This window comes from Gymnoscopelus microlampas (assembly GCF_963454915.1).
Source record: "Gymnoscopelus microlampas genome assembly, chromosome: 9".
Classification (NCBI taxonomy): Eukaryota; Metazoa; Chordata; class Actinopteri; order Myctophiformes; family Myctophidae; genus Gymnoscopelus; species Gymnoscopelus microlampas.
Genome location: NC_139946.1, coordinates 32466935 through 32487029, shown reverse-complemented (window position 1 = coordinate 32487029; position 20095 = coordinate 32466935). Strand labels below are relative to the sequence as shown.

The following is a 20095-nucleotide window of genomic DNA, read 5'->3' as shown; positions in this document are numbered from 1 at the left end:
TTTCTATGAATCTATAGTGCACACTATTCACTGTAAATCAGTACTTGTGTGCACACGCATGCACGCACGCACACACACACACACACACACACACACACACACACACACACACACACACACACACACACACACACACACACACACACACTCCGCCCCTGCAATGCCTTTGTAGATTTGTAAATGTAGTGAGACGTGCACACTGGGATTCAACATGTTCCAAACTGTTAGTGCTCTGCAGAAATCTGGGTCACATACACATATTAAGAGAAACACTACTTCTCTTTCCAAACCACTTTTTGTTGTGTGTGTGTGTGTGTCTGTGTGCATACTGCATATACTGCTCACATGCTCATATTTAATCCACAAACAAGATGTCTTGTGTGTTAAACCACACCCTTTCAAATGGCAAATGGTGCATTTACAGTATATAGCGCTTTTATCCAAAGCACTTTACATAGATTGTGCATTACATTCACCCATTCACACAACGATGGTGTAGGAAACCATGCAAGGCACCAACCTGCTCATCGGGAGCAATTAGTGGTTCAATGTCTTGCTCAAGGACACTTCGACACTAACTCTGGGGGAGCCCGGGATCGAACTGGGAACCTTGCGGTTTCCAGTTCACTCTACCCAGCCACTCTACCCCTGAGCCACTGCCGCCCCTTTCATTCATTGCTAAAGGAGGAAGTAGCATAATCTTTTCTCTGCCACTCAAGCAGGAGTGATTCCCGTTAGGGAATATGAGCCACAACTTGTTATGGAACACTGCAACATCCGTGCCTTTCAATGGGCATGTCGGAGATAGGGTGTCCACACCTGTCCCGCATTCTACGGGGCAGTCCCCGAAAATTGAACGTTAGTGCTGCGCCCCGCATGAACAGAACTATGTCCCACATTTCAGTGATCATGATTAGAGAGAGAGACCCATGTCAAATGAACCCATTAAAAAACGGAAAAAGCACCCATGTCGTTTTAGGTTTTTGCGTTGGCTATTCAAAGATAGCAGATACACAAGCTCCGTGCCGCGCTGCGAGCTTGTGCATCTGATATTTTTGAACATTTTTGAAAAAGTGTGAGAACTACTGATTTTAGCAGGCATTCGTAGAATCGGCCTCAGGTCTTAATGGGTTAATGTACAGGTGTGGCAAGAGTGTGCTGAAGCTCTTCATTTGAGCAGCAGCAAACTGGACATAGGCCAGCTTTATGATGACTTCTGTGTTCTTTTGCCACGGGTGAGAGAGAGAGACAAGATATCCTGTCCCAACATAATGAACAGCACTGTTATGTCAGCTTCTGTGTAGTCTAGTGTGGCCAGACTGTTGACCTCCCACAATTTTTAAATGCTTCCGGTCATACAGTCTGGAGCATGCAAGCTCTGATCATGAGTAAGGGGGAAAGCGGAAGCCCCGTCTCCCCTCCTCTTTACAGTCGCGTAAATTTTACATAAATCAATCAAAAAAGTATATATATAGCTTGCTACTTAGCAGAATTAAAACAATAAAATGTGAAGATATTTTCGTGAACGGAAAAGACGTACGGATGCCGGCTTCCGTTACTCGGATTTGGGGAGGAGTAGTTCCAGACTCATAGCAGTGGTTCTCAGCCAGTGGTACAAGGGGCTTCCAGGTGGTCCCCTGCTAAATGATGGAGAGTTGGTAACCAAATGGACGCTTATCACTTTAACTCTTGAGAGCGTAAAATGAAACCAAATGGACCCATTGTACGCTCTCAAGAGTACAAATATTCTGGTTTATTTTCGGTTATCTGCATGACTTAATTTACAAGAAGTCTACACAATTAGAGACTGTAGAAGAATTGTTATTTTGATCAACGTTTGCCTGTTATGTCTCCTATGGTAGTAACATCAATACACTATGGAATTGTGGACAAAATCGTATCCAACGATAACAAAATATTCTAAGTCTTGGGTTTGAGAGGCTAAATCTCATCAAACGGTGGTCCGTGGCTCAAATGCCGAATAAATAATGGACCTTGATATGAAAAGGTTTGAAAACCACTGCTTTGTGGAATAAAGGTTGTGGAATAGTTGTCTGGCTATGCGAGACTAGTGTCTGTGTATCTTAGCCTCTGGACACTTTACAGTGCACACTATCCAGAGGTTAAAGGACAACTTTGGTTTTTTACAACCAATGTTTATGTTTTAGATTGTAATTAAAGTAAATAAAAGATGAGTGTTAAACATTTTAAATGTACTGCTTTCTATAGTTTTAGCAATTTTCACAATCTTTTTTACAGTGTTTTCACAGTGGGCGGGGGCATTCTGTCCGGTGGCTAAATATGTATTTTTTAAACACATTAACCCGGCGTTTTCTTTATTATTATTTACAGTAGCTCTTCTAGCCCCCAATAACTCACATCTGGCCATCTCAGACAGCCGAACCTTTTTTATTGTGTAAAAAAGGCATATTTAGCCACCGGACAGAATGCCCCCGCCCACTGTAAAAAATATCACAAAAAATGCTAAAACTATAGAAAGCAGTAAATGAAAAAAAAATGACACTCATCATTTATTTACTTTAATTACAAGCTAAAATATAAACCATGGTTGTAAAAAACCAAAGTTGTCCTTTAAGATACACAGACAATCCCATAACAGGCCTGCAAATGTAAGCTATTCGTCAGTTTCTTGTGGGGCTATTTCTTTACATAAGCATTTACAAAAGCTGTGTTTCCTTAATACACAAATATTGCATCCGGGTCTAAGCGAGTTCAAGCTTATTGTGTTGTGTTTTTCATCTCTGTGTGTCTGACAGTGGTAGTTCCAGTGGTTTATTGGGGTTTAATATGTCATGTTGGAATGGATGCCGTTCAGAGGCCCATTCCAAACACTATAAAAGAGACTAGAGGTTCGCATCTATGTGGACAAATACATTATTTAGGGGAGCTGTAGAAAGAAGAGTGCTGTGTGATGTAGGGTTGGCCAAGCTGCTGTAACAAATTCTCCAGCATGATGGCGAGTATTGGTAAATAATTGTTTTCGTTTTGAGGAAGGGAGTGAGAGAGACTGATATGGTGGGTTTATGCAAAGTCTCCAGTGATGGATGAACCATTAATAATCCTATGTAGCGGGTGTCTTTATAACCACTTAAACCCGGGTGTCCCTATTTTGGGTACGTCATTATAGGCAAGCAAAAATGGCAACAATAGAAGATCTAAAAGCTCACAATGCAATGCAGTCAATGTGTTGTGAGCTTGTATAGATAGGCTATTTTTTAAATGGGGCTTAAGTGCCTACAGTATTGCTTTGGTACACAGTTGCTTTGGTACACGAATAATAGATTAAGAGGATGCAAATCCAACTACCTAACTTTTCTTTACAATACTTTTGTGCTCTCTTTCTGTCTTTATTTCTCTCACACACACACACACACACACACACACACACACACACACACACACACACACACACACACTTTGTGTATCAGTGAATTCCCAGTCCCTGTGCAGCTCAGCGTATTGAAGCAGACACCAGACCAGCACTTTGTTTTCAATGTTGGATGGAAGCTTGAGCAAATCCACCTGCCAATTTAACACCCATAGACCATGTACTGTACACACACACACATGTGTGCGCGCACGCAAATGCGCGCACACACACACACACACACACACACACACACACACACACACACACACACACACACACACACACACACACACACACACACACACACACACACACACACACACACACACACGTGCACACACTCTCCTTTTCTCTTCATCCTTGCTGTCACTCCTTCTCCCTCTCTTCATGTGTCCTCTCCTGTCACCCCTCTCTCTCCATCTCTTTCTCTCTCTCTCTCTCTCTATCTCTCTCGCTCTCCCTCTATTATCTCCAGATAAAGCTGCCAGCGAGGCGTTGCAGATTTCATTTAAATGTGTAAATTCTAATTAGGATTAGCTTGTTTCCCCTGCCATCACTGATGGGGTTTTAGCAGCTAGCGAGCCTGCTGGAATCACTGACGGATACACTGATGAGGCCTGGATTAGCTCCATTCAAGAGTGTGTGTGTGTGTGTGTATGTTTGTGTTTGTCTGTGCATAATAATGTGTGTATCTTTCTGTGTGGTTTCCTACTATATACATAATATGTGTAGCCATACAATGGAGAACCCAATTAGCATATTTTCTCCACAAAGGAATGGTCCAGTATGAATATACCATTTTGTGTGTTTGTGTGAGCGGGACAGACCAACAGCTGGCGAGTGTTGACATCCAAGTCCCCTTGGAGTGTGATAGGAAGGTGTGTGTTTGGTGCATGTGAAGTGGTGCTGATGATGGGCAACTGAATAGCCCAGCTGTAGAGAAAGCGCAGGATGAGAGGTGAAAGGAAAGGAGGTGCCATTCAGACTGAGGGACGCACAACACAGAGAGAGAGAACCCTGTTTGGAGAAAAGAACATTGCATGGATGACAGACAGACAGACAGCAACAGAGAGAGAAAATGTAAAAAGGAGAGATAGGAGTGGAGCGGTTTGTGTCGCCTCGCGATGCGTTGTGAGCTACGTATTTTCGGCGAGCAACTATTAGTATATTAAATTCATGCTCATGGTCACCAGTTTAGTGTCACTTTAGGGATTTTGGTCAGGTTCGGAAATATATGGCAGCAAAACATTTGCATTGTTCCATTTGATCAGATGTTAGCCATTCAAGATATTAGTAGCTTACAGATGATTATACCAACAAGCGGTTTTGCCAGTACACAGAAGAGGATTAAATCCCCTGCTGTGAAAACAATAAACCATTTGGTTTATTGTGGGATAATTATCAGTGGGTCTTATTTTATTTTTTTTATGTCGATTTGAACGGGTCAAATACCACTTTGACATCCTTTCCAGTTTACAGAAATGATGGCAGTATTTTTATGTGTTGTACAGCCATACTGTAGGTACTGGGGACAGCTGGATCAGACAGTCAGTCAGAGACAAAAGAGGGCTGACAGCCTCTGAGTGGAACCACATCTGGCCTCGTCTTCAATAATGGAAGTCCTCTCTCTCTGTCCCTCTCTTTGTGACTCTCTGCATGCTCTTCCGTGCCACTGCCATGTGAAAGAGACATTTTCTTATCCTGCTGTATGCCACAGTGCTTTGACTGAGTGTTTAACCACGTTAACCCTGGCATCCCTATTTCTGGGCATGTCATCATAGGTGGAAATGCTCCAAAATAGCCAGAATTGGCGATCACGATGGCGACACGCTGTAATAGGCTATTTTGACCGTGTGACAACAGCGTACGATGAAGTATGAAATAGGGTTAATTGGTCTGATCATGCAAGCGGGCGTGTCTACTTAACGTCTGTTTCCAGGGCTGTAACTCTTGACCTTTCTTAATTAACAACCTACCTCCTCGTTTCATGTGTCGTCATTAAGTGAAGACAAACATCTGCATAACACGGCTTAAAGAGCAAACGTTGTAAAGAAGACATGGTTTTGTTGAATATTTCCCTTCACAAAGTGTTGAAAAGTAACAGTGAAAACTTTGGCTATCCCTCTGAGTTTCGATCATTTGGTTTATTACCCAGATAAGACCCAGACCCAGTCTACCCGCACTTAAAATGTAAGCCAACAGTCACACTCTGTACATTTTACTCTCTGCCAAGTTAAATTATGGAACTCCCATTTCCTTTTCCTTAGAATTGTGCAATAATATACTTGGGATTACTCGCATTCACACACACACACACGCACACACGCACGCGCGCACGCACGCACACGCACGCAATTATTCTCAGCGACCACTGTTGGCGTGGGTGCAGACGTTGAATTATATTCTCTCATTTAGAAGATTAAAAGCTTACCTAAATGGATGTCATATACCTCTCCAAGACACGCACGCACACACAGCAGCACACACACACACACACACACCAACTCCCTCTTCTCTTGGCCACTAATGGTGGTAGGTGGAGTTAATGTGTCAGTGTGTGGCCCTGGTGAATCCTAATGGTACTGTGTGCGCATTCATAAATGTGTACATTCATACACATTTATGGTCTCTCTGCGTTGCCCCTAATACATACACACACACACACAAACACACACACACGCACACGCACACGCACGCACACACACACACACACACACACACACACACACACACACACACACACACACACACACACACACACACACACACACACACACACACACACACACACACACACACACACACACACACACACAGGGCGGGCCGAGAGGCACTTACAGGCACACTCACCTATCAGAAAGGCCTGTCCCATTGGGAAGGTCCCACCATTAGACAGGCTGTCAGGTTAGCCGTTAAGCATTATCAGGGGATTCATTAGCGTCACCATGCACCAATCGCACGTCTTCAGAGAGGCTTTCACTGCTACAGCCGTGGGACAATTAGCTCATTCACTTAGAGTGAGATTTTACGTTGCAGCTTAACCACATGAACCCTAGCGTATTCTGGGTATGTTAGGCGAACATTTGGACTGAACAATAGCTGAAAATAGCGGCTTGTAGATCAGCTATTTTCAGCAAAGAGATTTGGTGTAGAGGGATTTGGGGGCTGAGGATAGAACCCTGGGCGACTCCGGTTAACGAACGTATTTAGGGTTTAAGTGTTTTTTCAAGTACCATTTCATTTCCCAGCACCCAGCCTTACACAATGGTCTAACTTTATTAGCATTCTTCCTCTAGATGCTGTTGATGGATTCACTTGGTGGATTCACTCTGCCCCAGAGCCTGAATTAGCACATTCTCGTATAATTTTATTATTTTCTGTCCACGGCTCTGTAAACAGCCACCAAACGTTGTAATATTCATACATCTCTGATAATGAGGAGGGGATCGTTGAGTGCATTAATGTTGAATTGTTTTTATCCAAGGGCACTTGAGCATTAGCATGCGTCGCACACAGCAAAATCCTGAGTGTCTGATGGACCCCTATGTGTCCATTTTTACACTTTTTTGTTTTCAATTATATATTATTTATTATATTATATATATTTATTGAATTATATTTATACAAACACAATACAACAAGACAATATACGACAAAATCAGAGTATACAATCACTCAAATATGACAAAAAAAAACAAAAAATAAAAGACATACAATACAATGCATACATAAAATAAGGGCACTTAATCTGGTATCACCATCGAGTCCTCATGGCCACAAGACCAAACATCTGCAGAGAGTAAAATTATCCAGCTCCAGACTCATCCGTTAGATGAGATAGATCATTGTCCTTGACATAGGCCTACTGAATAATTCGTCCCCATATGTTTTTAATCAACCTTTGTTTATCTTTTAGAGTGTATGTAATTTCAAAGGAAGCCACACAGTTAAATCTTGGTTTGCCTATATTTTTCCATGATAAAGAAATAGTCCTTTTTGCTTGTAATAAACATAGGTCTAAAAATATTTGTTCTCGACGCTTTATCTTGTGGCCAGCTGGATAAAGACCTAATAGGAAAGGTTTTGGGTCCAGCTCAACAATAAATAAAATTAATAAAATCTTCTGTAGCTCCCTCCTAACCTGAGAACCCAGAACTCCTTCACTCTTGGGCATGACCAAAACAATGGAACAGTGTACCTTTATCATCTCCACATCTGATACAAGTATCTGGAATATCAGCATTGAATTTATTTAGTTTCTCTGGTGTGATATACACCCTCATCAGCCAACTATATTGCAGTCATTTTAAGTATTACCCGTCTGGGTGTGAGCCTCCTCACAGGCTGTGCTCCACTGTTCCATTGTTAGTTCCCCTTGTAAACCAGAATTCCAGGCATTGAATCTAGATTCTTAAGACTCAGGAGAGAATTCTACTAAGAGAGCATAACATCCAGATATGATGCCTTCCCTTTCACAGGGATTCTTGTTGAGAGCTTTCTCCCATACTGACAGAGAAGGGATTAACAAAGAGTGATCCTGATTAGCCCCAATAAAGTTCCCGAGTTGTAGATTTAACACAGGATTTTAAAGTAAATACCAGAGCTACGGGATGTACAACTGCACACAATAGAAAGTTAATCAAAAAGCTTAATCTTCCTTGAAGGCGGTGCATACTGCATACGGTATACAGTATACCCTTTTGGTAGTCATATGTTTATGGGGCAGTGCTTGGGTTCTGATTCACTTTGAGGACTCTATACTATACGGTTGGTAATTCACTTGAGCTGATATATTTTCACAATGAGCAGTATGTCTCCAATGCCTGCTTATAAAGATGCTGACACACAAGTGGAGGCACGCATTGCTGCTTGTCTGGCTGACATCTCGGAGTGGATGTCGACGCACCACCTGAAGCTCAACCTGGACAAGACCGAGCTGATGGTCCTCCCGGGGAAGGGCTGTCCGCACCGAGACGTGGCCATCACCATTGATAATGCTGTGGTGACGTCAACTCGGACTGCGAAGAATCTGGGTGTGACCCTGGACGATCAACTGTCGTTCTCGGCAAACATCGCATCAGTGACACGGTCCTGCAGATTCCTCCTCTACAACATCAGGAGGATTCGCCCTTTCCTCACGGAGAAGGCAGCCCAGGTGCTCATCCAGGCTCTTGTCATCTCCCGCCTGGACTACTGCAACTCCCTCCTGGCTGGTGCTCCGGCATCTGCCATCAGACCTCTGGAGCTTGTTCAGAAAGCTGCAGCTCGTCTGGTGTTCAACCGCCCCAAGTTCTCCCACACAACTATCCTTCTCCGTTCTCTACACTGGCTCCCCGTAGCAGCTCGGATCCAGTTTAAAACCCTGGTGCTAGCCTATAGGGCAGTGAAAGGAACAGCTCCTTCTTACCTCCGGGCTATGGTTGATGCCTACACCCCTGCCCGACCACTTCGGTCTGCCACCTCGGGGCGACTGATTGCCTCGTCACTCAAGGGTCCTTCTGGTCGATCGACACGGTCACGACTTTTCTTCTGTTCTGGCCCCACAGTGGTGGAATGAACTTCCCACTGATGTCAGGACAGCAGAGTCACTGCCCATCTTTCGCCGCAGGCTGAAAACCCACCTCTTCAGGAAACACTACCCTTCCTCTTTGTCTGGCTTACTTGTTGTTAACTATTTGTACGAACTCTTGTTTTATTGTTTTACTGTTTTATTGGATCTTGTTTAGTCCATACACTTTTGTATTAGCTCGTGCTCATTTGATTTTGCTATTTTGTCTCATCTGTTTAAGAAAGTAGGTAGCTGATATATAGCACTTTTACCTTAGCGCTAGGTATACTCTTGGTTGCTTGTTTTTGCAGGAAATGCACTTCTGGTGATTAGTAGTTTCGTTCCCTACCTACAGTACATGTAAGCGTGGTGCCAATCCACGCTGCCACTTCCTGTGATAAACAGGAAATACTATGTTCCACCCTTTTCTAGAAGAGCTATATCTAGAGTGTGAAACGTGGTTTATGCAACTGTTAGGTTCACATGCGCCACATTAGGTCTGTCGTTTCAAAGGGACATCATTACTAAACAGTAACCATGACAGGAATTGGAAATTGGACAGGAAGTGGACTAGAGCTGGACAGTCACAAAAGTATGACCTATTCTGTATTGTATGGCTGTATTTTAGTGTTGGGCTTTCCTCTCAATGCTGTGTCACTCTGGATTCTGGTGCGCCGTCACAGCCTTAAATCTCCCAGTGCCGTCTTCATGATCAACCTGGCACTTTCAGACCTTCTGCTGGTGCTCTCCTTGCCTATGAGAGTCTATTTCTATGCTACGGGTTCCTGGCCCCTGGACATTACGGCTTGTACCTGGGCCACTATGTCTTTCCGCAACAATATCCGCTCCGGTGCCATCTTCATCACCTTCATCAGTGTGGACCGGCTGCTGGCAGTGGTTTACCATCTGAGGTTTGGGCATCTGAGAACCACCACCAATGCCTGGAAAGCCTGTGTCTTGATTTGGGTATTGAAAGTGGCTGCAAACATCCCAGAGAGCATACATTTTAAAAGAAACATGGAACGCTGCAATGAAACTGCATGTTTTGTTACACCTTGCATCAGTGTTGGTGGTGAACAATCTGTGATGCCAATGGTGATAGTTTATATTTGGCGTGTTTTACTATTCGCCCTGCTTGGAGTCAATGTTGCGTCCACTGCTATGGTGTACTGGACTCTTCGCAGACATCTCAATGACTCTGCAAGGATCAACAACAAGATGAATGTCATGCTGATTTTTGCCATGAACTTGTTGATGTTTATGATTTTTTTCATGCCTCTCAACGTGGCCATAATGGTGACATCATCGAGAACTGCCACCGATCCCACATCGTGTCTCTGTAGTGTTAACTGCTGTATAGATCCACTGTTGTATTACTTCTCTTTGGATGCCTTCTGGAAGAAACAAGAGAATGTGGACTCCTGTCTTACAAGGGAACGGTTGGCTACTGTAGGTGAGGATGATGCTCACCGAGTCCAGAGTAATTTGTAATTTGGTTCATGACCCTTTTCAGTGTCAAAATGAATTAATAAGTGCCATTAAATGTCCCTTCTATAATCATGTCATGTTTTCAACCTTTTCATCAAAATGTGAAATGTGAATCTTTTTGTGTTGTGTGTTAATTATTGTACAATATTTGTTTCATGTTTTTGCACCTGCATGACAGAATCCAATTCCTGGACTGTATGTTCTATAATATTGGCAATAAAGTGTTTCTTATTTATGTTGGCTATTATGGATATATTTCCTTTCCTTGCAGCTGCTTTCAGAACTAGGCCTACTATACTGTACCTACTGTATGTTGAATGCACTTATTCAACATACTCCTGTTAGCTCTTCTAAGGGTTATTTTAGTTGATATAAGCTTTTTTTAAGCTCTGCAAACAAACACACACACACACACACACACACACACACACACACACACACACACACACACACACACACACACACACACACACACACACACACACACACACACACACACCTTCATTATGTGACACTATCCCAAATAAAAATGCAGAGATTTACTTGAGCCATGCTGTACTAGCTCAGCGTCAGAGAAAAAATGATTTGTTGCCATGCCTTCTCTGAGAACAAAATGTAAACACAATCCACTCTTCATCTAGCTAATGAGTTATTGGTGGGATCAATTTCTCAGAGCAGGGTTTCCAACCCAAGGCTGAAAGGGTCAATAGACCTCATTAGGAGATGCGTCGATTATACATCCTAGCAGCTAAGTGGGTCTGTGTGTGTGTGTGTGTGTGTGTGTGTGTGTGTGTGTGTGTGCGTGTGTGCGTGTGCATTTGCATATGGGTCATTCCAGAATTGCGGGTACATTTCGAGTTTAGAAAGAAAACTAAAATAGACAGGCTCTAAAAGAATTTAAGTGAACAAGTTTTTGGCCGGACTTTACTTTAGATTTTATTACCTTAGTAAACATTTTCATAAACACTTTATGTTTTCAATCTAGTTTAAAGTCTCTTTTAAATTATCATGATATGCGTTTAGTAAATTATGGTCCTATTCATTTTAAAATGATAAAGTAGGGTGTGCTTCTAGGGCTTCTACTGATTCTACCAAGTGAAGACCCGCCCTTGCTGCGATTGCAGTCAATAGCAGTCGTTTCCGGTTTCTTTTTTGGGACCGGAAGTTCAAAGATGGTGGGTTTGAATTAGCAAGTGGCTTCAAAACGGTGGGGCTCCCTTCGTCCATATTTTTTACAGTCTATGGTTTTAGCCCATTCATTGGATTTGCTTGTCATCAGACGTCTCAGTAGATGAGATCTCTGATTGTCTGGTTCGGGTTAGGCATTTATCAGTTAGGTTTAAGGTTAAGATAAGTGGATATCTGAATGCTACTCGCCCAAAGTTTGCAAACCCAACGTGTGTGTTTGCCCGCGCATACGTGCACAATCTGCATATCTCTGCTGTCCGGCAGAAACCAGCTAACTCCAAAATGTTCATTTTTCAGGAAATTAGAAAAAGTGGAGTTACTTTAGGAGGTTTTGTTCATCATTGATAAGAACAGCTGAATGGGCCTCCAAGCTCACAATGAGGTTGGAGGTCAAAAGGGGTGGATCCTGGAGTCGGCTAAACCAGCTAACTCCGGTGGTTTAGCAGAAAATTTGAGGATCCAATGGAGTTAGCGGGTTTTGTCAGAAGCGCTTTTTAATGCTTTTCATTGGTTCAATATTTTTTTTACCAACACACAGACCTAAAAGGTGTTCAATGGCCCTGATTTATGGAAAAAAATGCAAAAGCGTCAAAATGGAGTTAGCTGGTTTCTGCCGGACAGCAACGATATGTGAGTGTGTTTATCCTTGCCTTGGTCTGCAAGGGTTACAGTACAATATGTGCCAGCTGTTTTATACCTGCACCTCCTAAACCTGCTCGTCCTCCAGTGTCAGTGTTCTGTCTGTGTTGTTCCTCTGTGTTGTTTTATAACCCGCTGTCTTTGTTGTGAGAATGCGTGCTCATCAGTATTCAGGGAGACAGATAATGAACGCTCGCCTCATCTCCGGCTGTAATTGGCTCTGCTGGAGCGAGAGGTCGCGTACATCGCCATGTTAATTGCATGTTTTTAGCTGGGCTTAAACATGCTATTACGATACGGCCGCTGTGGGCGGTACATATCACAATGTACGCACACTACGCTTGCATTCGGCAATTACACCAGCGCACGCAGAGACGCAGTCGCAGACCTATTCACATGCATGCGTGCGTGCATCTAACTAACACGCGCGCGCGCACACACACGCACACACACGCACACAAGCACGCGCACGCACACACACACACACACACACACACACACACACACACACACACACACACACACACACACACACACACACACACACACACACACACACACACACACACACACACACAGAGTTCGTCTTTCTCACTGGCTTTGTTTCTCTTACCCTTCTACTTCTACACAGGCACTCACCAATCCATTACTTCTCATGTTACTTCAAGTCTAATGGCCTCTTGCTTTGGGGAAATGGAAATGGTGCAGTTCAGTATGAACGGCTCTGTCTTTGAACTGAATGTGTTTACTTCTGTTGGCTCTTGGTGTGAGTGTTGCTGCCTGTGTGTGTGTGTGTGTGTGTGTGTGTGTGTGTGTGTGTGTGTGTGTGCGCGCGTGTGTGTGCGTGTGTGTGTGCGCGTGTGTGTGTGTGTGTGTGTGTGTGTGTATGCCTCTTGCACTAAATGTGTTTACGTCTGTTGGCTGAGGCTCTTGGTGTGAATGTTGTAGTATTGGCCGTCTGTGTTTTGTGTGTGAGAGAAGTGTATGGCAATTAAAGATGGTTGGCAGCCCACAGTGTCCTTGGTCACCCTGTCCAACTGCTGTGTGGTCACACAGAGAGAGACCCAAAGAGCCGAGAAGAATGCACAGAGCCAAAGAGACAGAAAAAGAGAGAGAGAGAGAGAGTAAAATATACACAGTTACGGTATACCTTTAGTAGGACGTAATATCAGTGTTGTCTACTGAATGGTACATATTTAGTTGACTGGGGTCCCCCAGTGGTCTGTACTTGGTGTGCTACTTTTTCCCCTCTACACCACATAGGGACGCTATGGTTGATGTGGTTATAGAATCGGAATCAACTTTATTGTCACATGAATGGTTACAGTATAAAGAAGTGGTTGGTGAAATTGTTTTTTGAGTGAGCTCCATCCTTTTGTTGTTTTCCAGAAACTGAGGGAGAGCAGGTAGAAAGAATTTCTAACATTATTAAGCATGTCAATAGCACATAGCATAAGACCATCAGATGCAGTATGTACAAGAGGTTAAGCATAAGGTACAAAAGTGGTAACACATTGGTGCTCGAGGTGCACATAGCGGCAGGTACAGTATGTGCATGATTATACATAAGGTGCAATTATCTTATAGGTAATGTTCTTACCTCTCCTTGATTAAGTTACTGTGTGTGTGTGTGTGTGTGTGTGTGTGTGTGTGTGTGTGTGTGTGTGTGTGTGTGTGTGTGTGTGTGTGTGTGTGTGTGTGTGTGTGTGTGTGTGTGTGTGTGTGTGTGTGTGTGTGTGTGTGTGTGTGTGTGTGTGTGTGTGTGCTTGCGTGTATGCGTGCGTGCACGCTACAGTCGCTTCTCCTGTGATGTTTCTTTCTGTCTAGATCTGTCTGTCTCATCTGTCCTATCTCCTGTCAGCTTGGTTTGGTGTTCCCCAGGAGCTGTCACAGTGTGTGCCCATTCTTCACATGACCATGCTTCATCATATTGTGCGTGCGTGCACACATGTCACATCCGTTTTCATGTGCCTGGCTTGCTGGCACTGCCTTTCCCCTATCCTGTCAGTCACTTCCCTGGCACGGCATGGTGGGTGGGGGTGGGGGGTCCAGGGCCGCGGTGGGCGCAGAGGGCATGGCACACAGCCACCAGCTAGATGGATCCATGAGGGGCAGTGGGACTGTCAATAACACACACACACACACACACACACACACACACACACACACACACACCCACACACACACATGCACACATTCTCATTTAAATTCACTCTTCCTTATGCTAAGTTGCTAACAGACATTTACTATCACAGGTCTTACATTCCTATGGAACGTAAGTCGAAACACACAAAAATCACACACAAAACACACAAAAATCAAGCCAGGGAAAACTTGATGTGCAATGCATGTATGTTTATATTATATATACTAAACCATACCCGGTCGACGCATCCGTGGGGGGATATGCGCACATGATCTGGCAACCCGGGAGGCAGTTCGTCCCATAGCTGGGCAGCCCCGTAACCATGGCGACAGTGTTTGACACAAAAACGCTAATAAGAAGCTGAGATTTGATGAAATTGAAAAACGGGCTTCACAGTTAAGTTCAGATGGTAATGGTCAATGGCTGTGTGCAAAATCAGAGCAATTGGTCCAGCCAGTGAGGAGAACCGGGTAGCTTCACCTCCACTACTACAAACGCACAGAGGTTACTAGAATTATAGTAGGATAGTAGGATATGCAGTCAACAGCACTCGCACACTCGCACTCACATACACACAACACCCATCCTTTGAACACCCAACATTCTATAGATAAACCTACTGTTCAATAACAAGGCACACACCCCCCCCATGTTTAGACTGGGCTGTTAGCTTTTATCTTGCATCTCCCCTGCTCTCTCCTCTCCACTCATTCTCCTCTCTCTCTCTCTCTCTCTCTCTCTGTCCATCTCTCTAATTACATTACAACCTCCTCTCCTCTCTCTGTCTGTGTGTTTGTCTCTCTCTCTGCCATGCTGGCTAGTTATAGAGGCTAATATTGATGCCTGTGTTCCATCGGGCAGATTGCGTTTGGCACTGTGTGTGTGTGTTGTGTGGCTTCCATCCAAACTGTCACTGTGGGTAATTTCATCACTGGGCTCGCTTTCTGCTTTTATATGACGGGAACACAGGACTGGGCTGTGTGTGTGTGTGTGTGTGGTGGAGGGGTCTTATTAGCTATTTCTCGTGGTTTGTTTCTGTGGAGTGGAGACGGGGTGAACATCACCCTGAGGGGTAAAGAGGGGAGAGGGGAAGGGGGGGGGTCAGCTGCAACAAATGTACACGTAAAAAAAAACATAATGCAATAAAGTGTAGCGGAGTGGGGGATGCTAGCAGCATTATTTCACATTACAGGGCTGCTGTGAGAGGTCTGTGGCTGGATGGATTGGAGCATAAAGGATGTACTTAAACCCTCTGTCTGTCTGTCTCTCTTTCTTTCTCTCTCTCTCTATCTCTCATTTTCTCTCTCTCTCCCTCTCTAGCTTTCTCTCTCTCTCTAGTTTTCTCTCTCTCTCTCTAGCTTGCTTAAAGGAGTGGTTCACCCAAACAATTACGTATTTTCTATCAATTACACAATACACACCCCATGAAGCCTTGAATTCATGGAGATTTTTGAGTTAATTATTGCCCGGGAGACTCAGTAGGAGACTCTTTAAGTCTCAGCCGGTCATCAAATTATTGGCTAAGGAATGCGACAATAAATAAATAAATCCTTGAATTCAAGGCTTCATGGGGTGTGTAATTGATAGAAAATAAGTAATGTTTTGGGTGAACTACTCCTTTAAATCCCTCTCAGTTTACCCTCTCTTGCCCCCTCACTACTACTGCTATTGTACGGGTGTAAAGAGGGAGGGGAGAGGAGGTGGTCTCTTTTTCTGATCCAGGCCCAACTCATTTCCTGTCCCAGTGGGACTGTGCAGCATCTTGTTTATAGGGCTAATAGGATCACTGTTCTCTCTGCTATCTGTCCAGCCTGAGTGACAGGGACTCACACACTCGTGTGCACACATGCACAAAGTCAATCATGTCTGTCCATTCCCATCTGATTACATTCATCTAGATGTGTTGCAGGGGTCCTGACTCTCAATTGACCAGAGCTTGGATACTGTTACTAAACACGCACGAGAGCGGGCGTGCGCGCGCACACACACACACACACACACACACACACACACACACACACACACACACACACACACACACACACACACACACCGAAACTCACACCATTATGCTGCAGACCTTAGCAATACAGTCGCTTTAAGCCACTTGCCCTGTACCAACTAACTCCATTATGTCCATTAGCTTATCTTTAAAGAGCAAATGAGACAGAGAGATGTTGAGATGAGAAAGGGAGAGCGAGAGAGAGAGAGCGAGAGAGAGAGAGAGAGAGAGAGAGAGCCTATCTGACTCCTGATGACACAGCCATATTTCGAGAGACAGACACAGTGTGTGTATGCTAAGTGTTTGCTTGTGTGTGTGTGTGTGTGTGTGTGTGTGTGTGTGTGTGCGTACGTGAGATGTAGAAGTAAAAGTACTGAAAACTGGAAATACTCAAGTAAAGTCAAAACAATACCTCAAAATTATACTATAGTACATTACTTGAGTAAATGTACTTAGTTACTTTACACCACTGGTCATTAGAAGTATCTATATCGTTTTCTTGTCCCTCTGTTGCGTGTCACTTGTACTATGATTCATGCTTTCTAGGGACCTACACAGTATATTGTGTTTTTCTGTTTTGAATTGATGAAATGAAATGCATTTGCAGAATGTTGCATTCAAAACGAAACAGATAATGCGGTGGAACTGTGAGGGTTTCATAATATACTGTACAGCTAGGAAGCAAACAGAGTTGTTGTTGGATGTTTGCTGTGAATGGAATTATAGCACCATGGCAATTCAGACGTGTGTGTGTGTGTGTGTGTGTGTGGGGCTAATGACGCTTGATGGAGCACTTCTAATAGAACAACCACAGCTGGCTTTGTAGCACTAAAGCTGACCATTATCGATAATGGTGTTTTTCTAACGGCTATTAATGTACATTGGCAAGCAGGTAACCCAGGCTTACCATGTCACTTAACCTGATATACACGCACACACACCCTCAGATGGTAGGGTTACAGATGTTTATTCTCTGCAGTTTGCAGTTAAGATGGCAGTATCAGAACCAATCTCATTTACTGGATAACCTCGCAGACGTTAGTCAAATCTGATTCACACTGGAACAATTACGTTTGTCCTACTGACAGGCTTAATATTAAATTACTTTTCCGCTCTTAATCCGCTCCGTTATGTTGACACAATGTTTGTGGCATTAGTCTGTTTTCCACTTGAACATTTGTTAAAATGTTTGCCATATTCAGGAGGTTCTCAAAGCTTCTCTAAGCTGAGCTCCTGTTGACTTTAACACCCAGGCTTATTTGACTTATATTGACATGTATGCCCATGCCCATTGGCGTAATGACGGCAGCCCATTCTGTGCCGTTACTCCTACAGCAGGTTTCAATCAACCAAGCTTGAACAGTGTGGACACTGTAGACTACAGAGTGCCGTATCATACTGAGACTGCTCTGCCCCCTTGTGGTTGATTGGAACCTGCAGCTGGGCAGCCTCCAGTAATGGACACAAAGCCACTGAACTGAGTGTCTCATTACGGCCCTGTGCAATTGTCAATTTACTACTCCTAGACAGGGTTTTTATTGGGTATTGTAAATACCAATGAGGAAACAAAAAAAAATAGTATTGTTGACCAGACATGACACGTATTTTGCCATCAGAGGATGGAAAACTTTGTGCTTTATACCAGTCAAGCCTGTCTAGCCCTATGCTCTTTTCCCTAGTACACAGCGTTAATTTTATTCTGAGAGTGTACAAATGACAGAAATTAAGGGTTAATTAGGTTACAGTTGTACACTCTTGGGAAATTAACATTGATGTTTTTATTGTGTGTAGGCTCTCTTCACTTTATGTGAAAGTGTAGTGAGCACGATAAGCAATTACATGTGTGAGTTAAGACTTTAAACACTTTCCTCCCAAATACTGAACCTCACTTTCACTGTCAGAAATGATATGACATAATGGTAACTTGTGTAAGAGTTGTTCATACACATTGTGTCACAGTGACATCCGATGGTCATGGGTGGGATTGCAAGCATTTTTTTCCCCTTGACAGGACATCATGTTCTTGCACTCAAAGAGTCCCTGAGTTCTGAATTATAGTTGACTATGGCAGAGCCAAGGTGAACTGAATCAATGTTTAATTATCCTGACAAAGCAATGTTCCAGAGATACTAATTTTCTCTCTCTCTCTCTCTCTCTCTCTCTCTCTCTCTCTCTCTCTCTTTCTCTTTCATTTCAGAAGGAGCTGAGCCTTCCGAGGAGGGGCAGTTTGTAAGTACCCATCATTCCTCTCTCTCCTTGTCTCATGATGTCGAACACCAGCTGTGTTTCTGGCTGTATTTTTCCATCTCGAAGTAGAACAGAGGCCTTGAAGGAGTGCTGCAATGAACCACGCGTACTGCTAGGTTTACATGTCTGTACTGTGTGTACACATTCAGCGGACTCCACGCACAGTATGTGAGGATGAGATGGTGACAGGGGATTGAAAGACAATTCAGTACACTGAGTTCTGCCAACATGATTAACTCAGACCTACAGAGGCAACACAAGGTTATTTGTATAGCACATTTCAACAACAAGGTGCTTTGCACAAAACTTTAAAAGCATTAAGACAGTGCAAAAAAAATACATTTAACTGATCATTTAAATGCAGTGATTTTTTTTAAAATTAAGAGTAGAATAGAAAAATAAAATGGTACACAATACAGGAATAAAGTGAAATGAATAAAAAATCCTCAGTAAAAGGTAGCAGCGAACAAAAACATGTTCAGCTCTGATTTAAAAGAACTGGGAGGTGTAGTAGGCCTTCAGTCTTTCACCCCCAATCTTTTGACCTTTTTTCTGTTTTGCTGATTCCCAAATTTTCAGCACACTCGTTTGCAGTCGCTGTCACGCCAGTGGCGCCACACTCCTCAGCACATTCATTTGTAGTCCCTGTCACTTTTCACGCGGGTCTACAAGCTCACAACGTGTCATGTGTTGTGCGTGTGACAGTTGGTAATGCTCACGACATGTTGTGATGTGGGAGGGTGTAGACACACTGTAGACAACCATGTGTCTCCTCTGATACGCGCCAGCCACTTCTTTCCAGCTGACAGTGAGGAGATTCACAGGAGGGGCGTAGCACATGCAGAGGAACACATTATGTGACCCAGTTCCTGTCCTTGCTGAACAGGTGCCCCAACCAACCTGTATGAGTCACTAGTGCAGAAACAGATCACCCTCCCCTCTCGGCTTCCCACCCTTGAACACGGCCAATTGTGTTTGTTGGAGCGCTCGGCCAAGCCGGCTGTACTGCAGAGGATTCAAACCCCTAGTCTCCGCGGCGGTGGGCAGGAAATGTACCGCTGCGCCCACCAGACCTGTGGTTTTCTAGGTGTTTATTCCAGATATTTGGTGCATAAAAACTGAAAGCTGCTCCTCCATGTTTAGTTTTGACTCGTTTTTCTGGAATAGAAAACAGACCTGTCCCAAATGACCCGAGAGGTCTGGATGCTTTATAATGTTGCATTTTTTCAATGCTTTATTAACCGACTGTAGTATTTTGAAATCAGTTGTTCAGTAGACAGACAAACAGTCTGAAGAGAAATAGAAGCTTCCAAGATATCTAAAGACACAAGGAGGGCTCAAATAACGGCGTGGCCTCCCTCTGTTGCTATGGATAGCGAGTTACTAGGTGTGCAGTTCAATGGAGTGCATATCCCCACCAGGGAATCTCACGTCATCCAATATGAT

At 43.7% G+C, this 20095-nt stretch overlaps 2 protein-coding genes across 13 annotated transcripts in view; both read left to right on the top strand.

Moving 5' to 3' along the window:
* The window catches only part of mast2 (microtubule associated serine/threonine kinase 2), a 206502-nt gene that overhangs the window by 99406 nt on the left and 87001 nt on the right, over positions 1–20095 (top strand). For 10 of the 12 annotated variants that reach the window (XM_084065801.1, XM_084065795.1, XM_084065800.1 and 7 more), the window contains one exon: positions 18600–18631. In XM_084065801.1, the coding sequence (XP_083921927.1) occupies positions 18600–18631 (32 nt within the window). The remainder of the gene's footprint in view (positions 1–18599; positions 18632–20095) is intronic. The other 2 variants (XM_084065797.1, XM_084065791.1) reach the window with 1 other exon arrangement.
* Positions 9412–10601, top strand: LOC311051281 (lysophosphatidic acid receptor 6-like). Its single transcript, XM_084065812.1, has one exon. It carries the CDS (start codon positions 9477–9479, stop codon positions 10428–10430), a length of 954 nt encoding a protein of 317 aa, XP_083921938.1. The 5' UTR covers positions 9412–9476; the 3' UTR covers positions 10431–10601.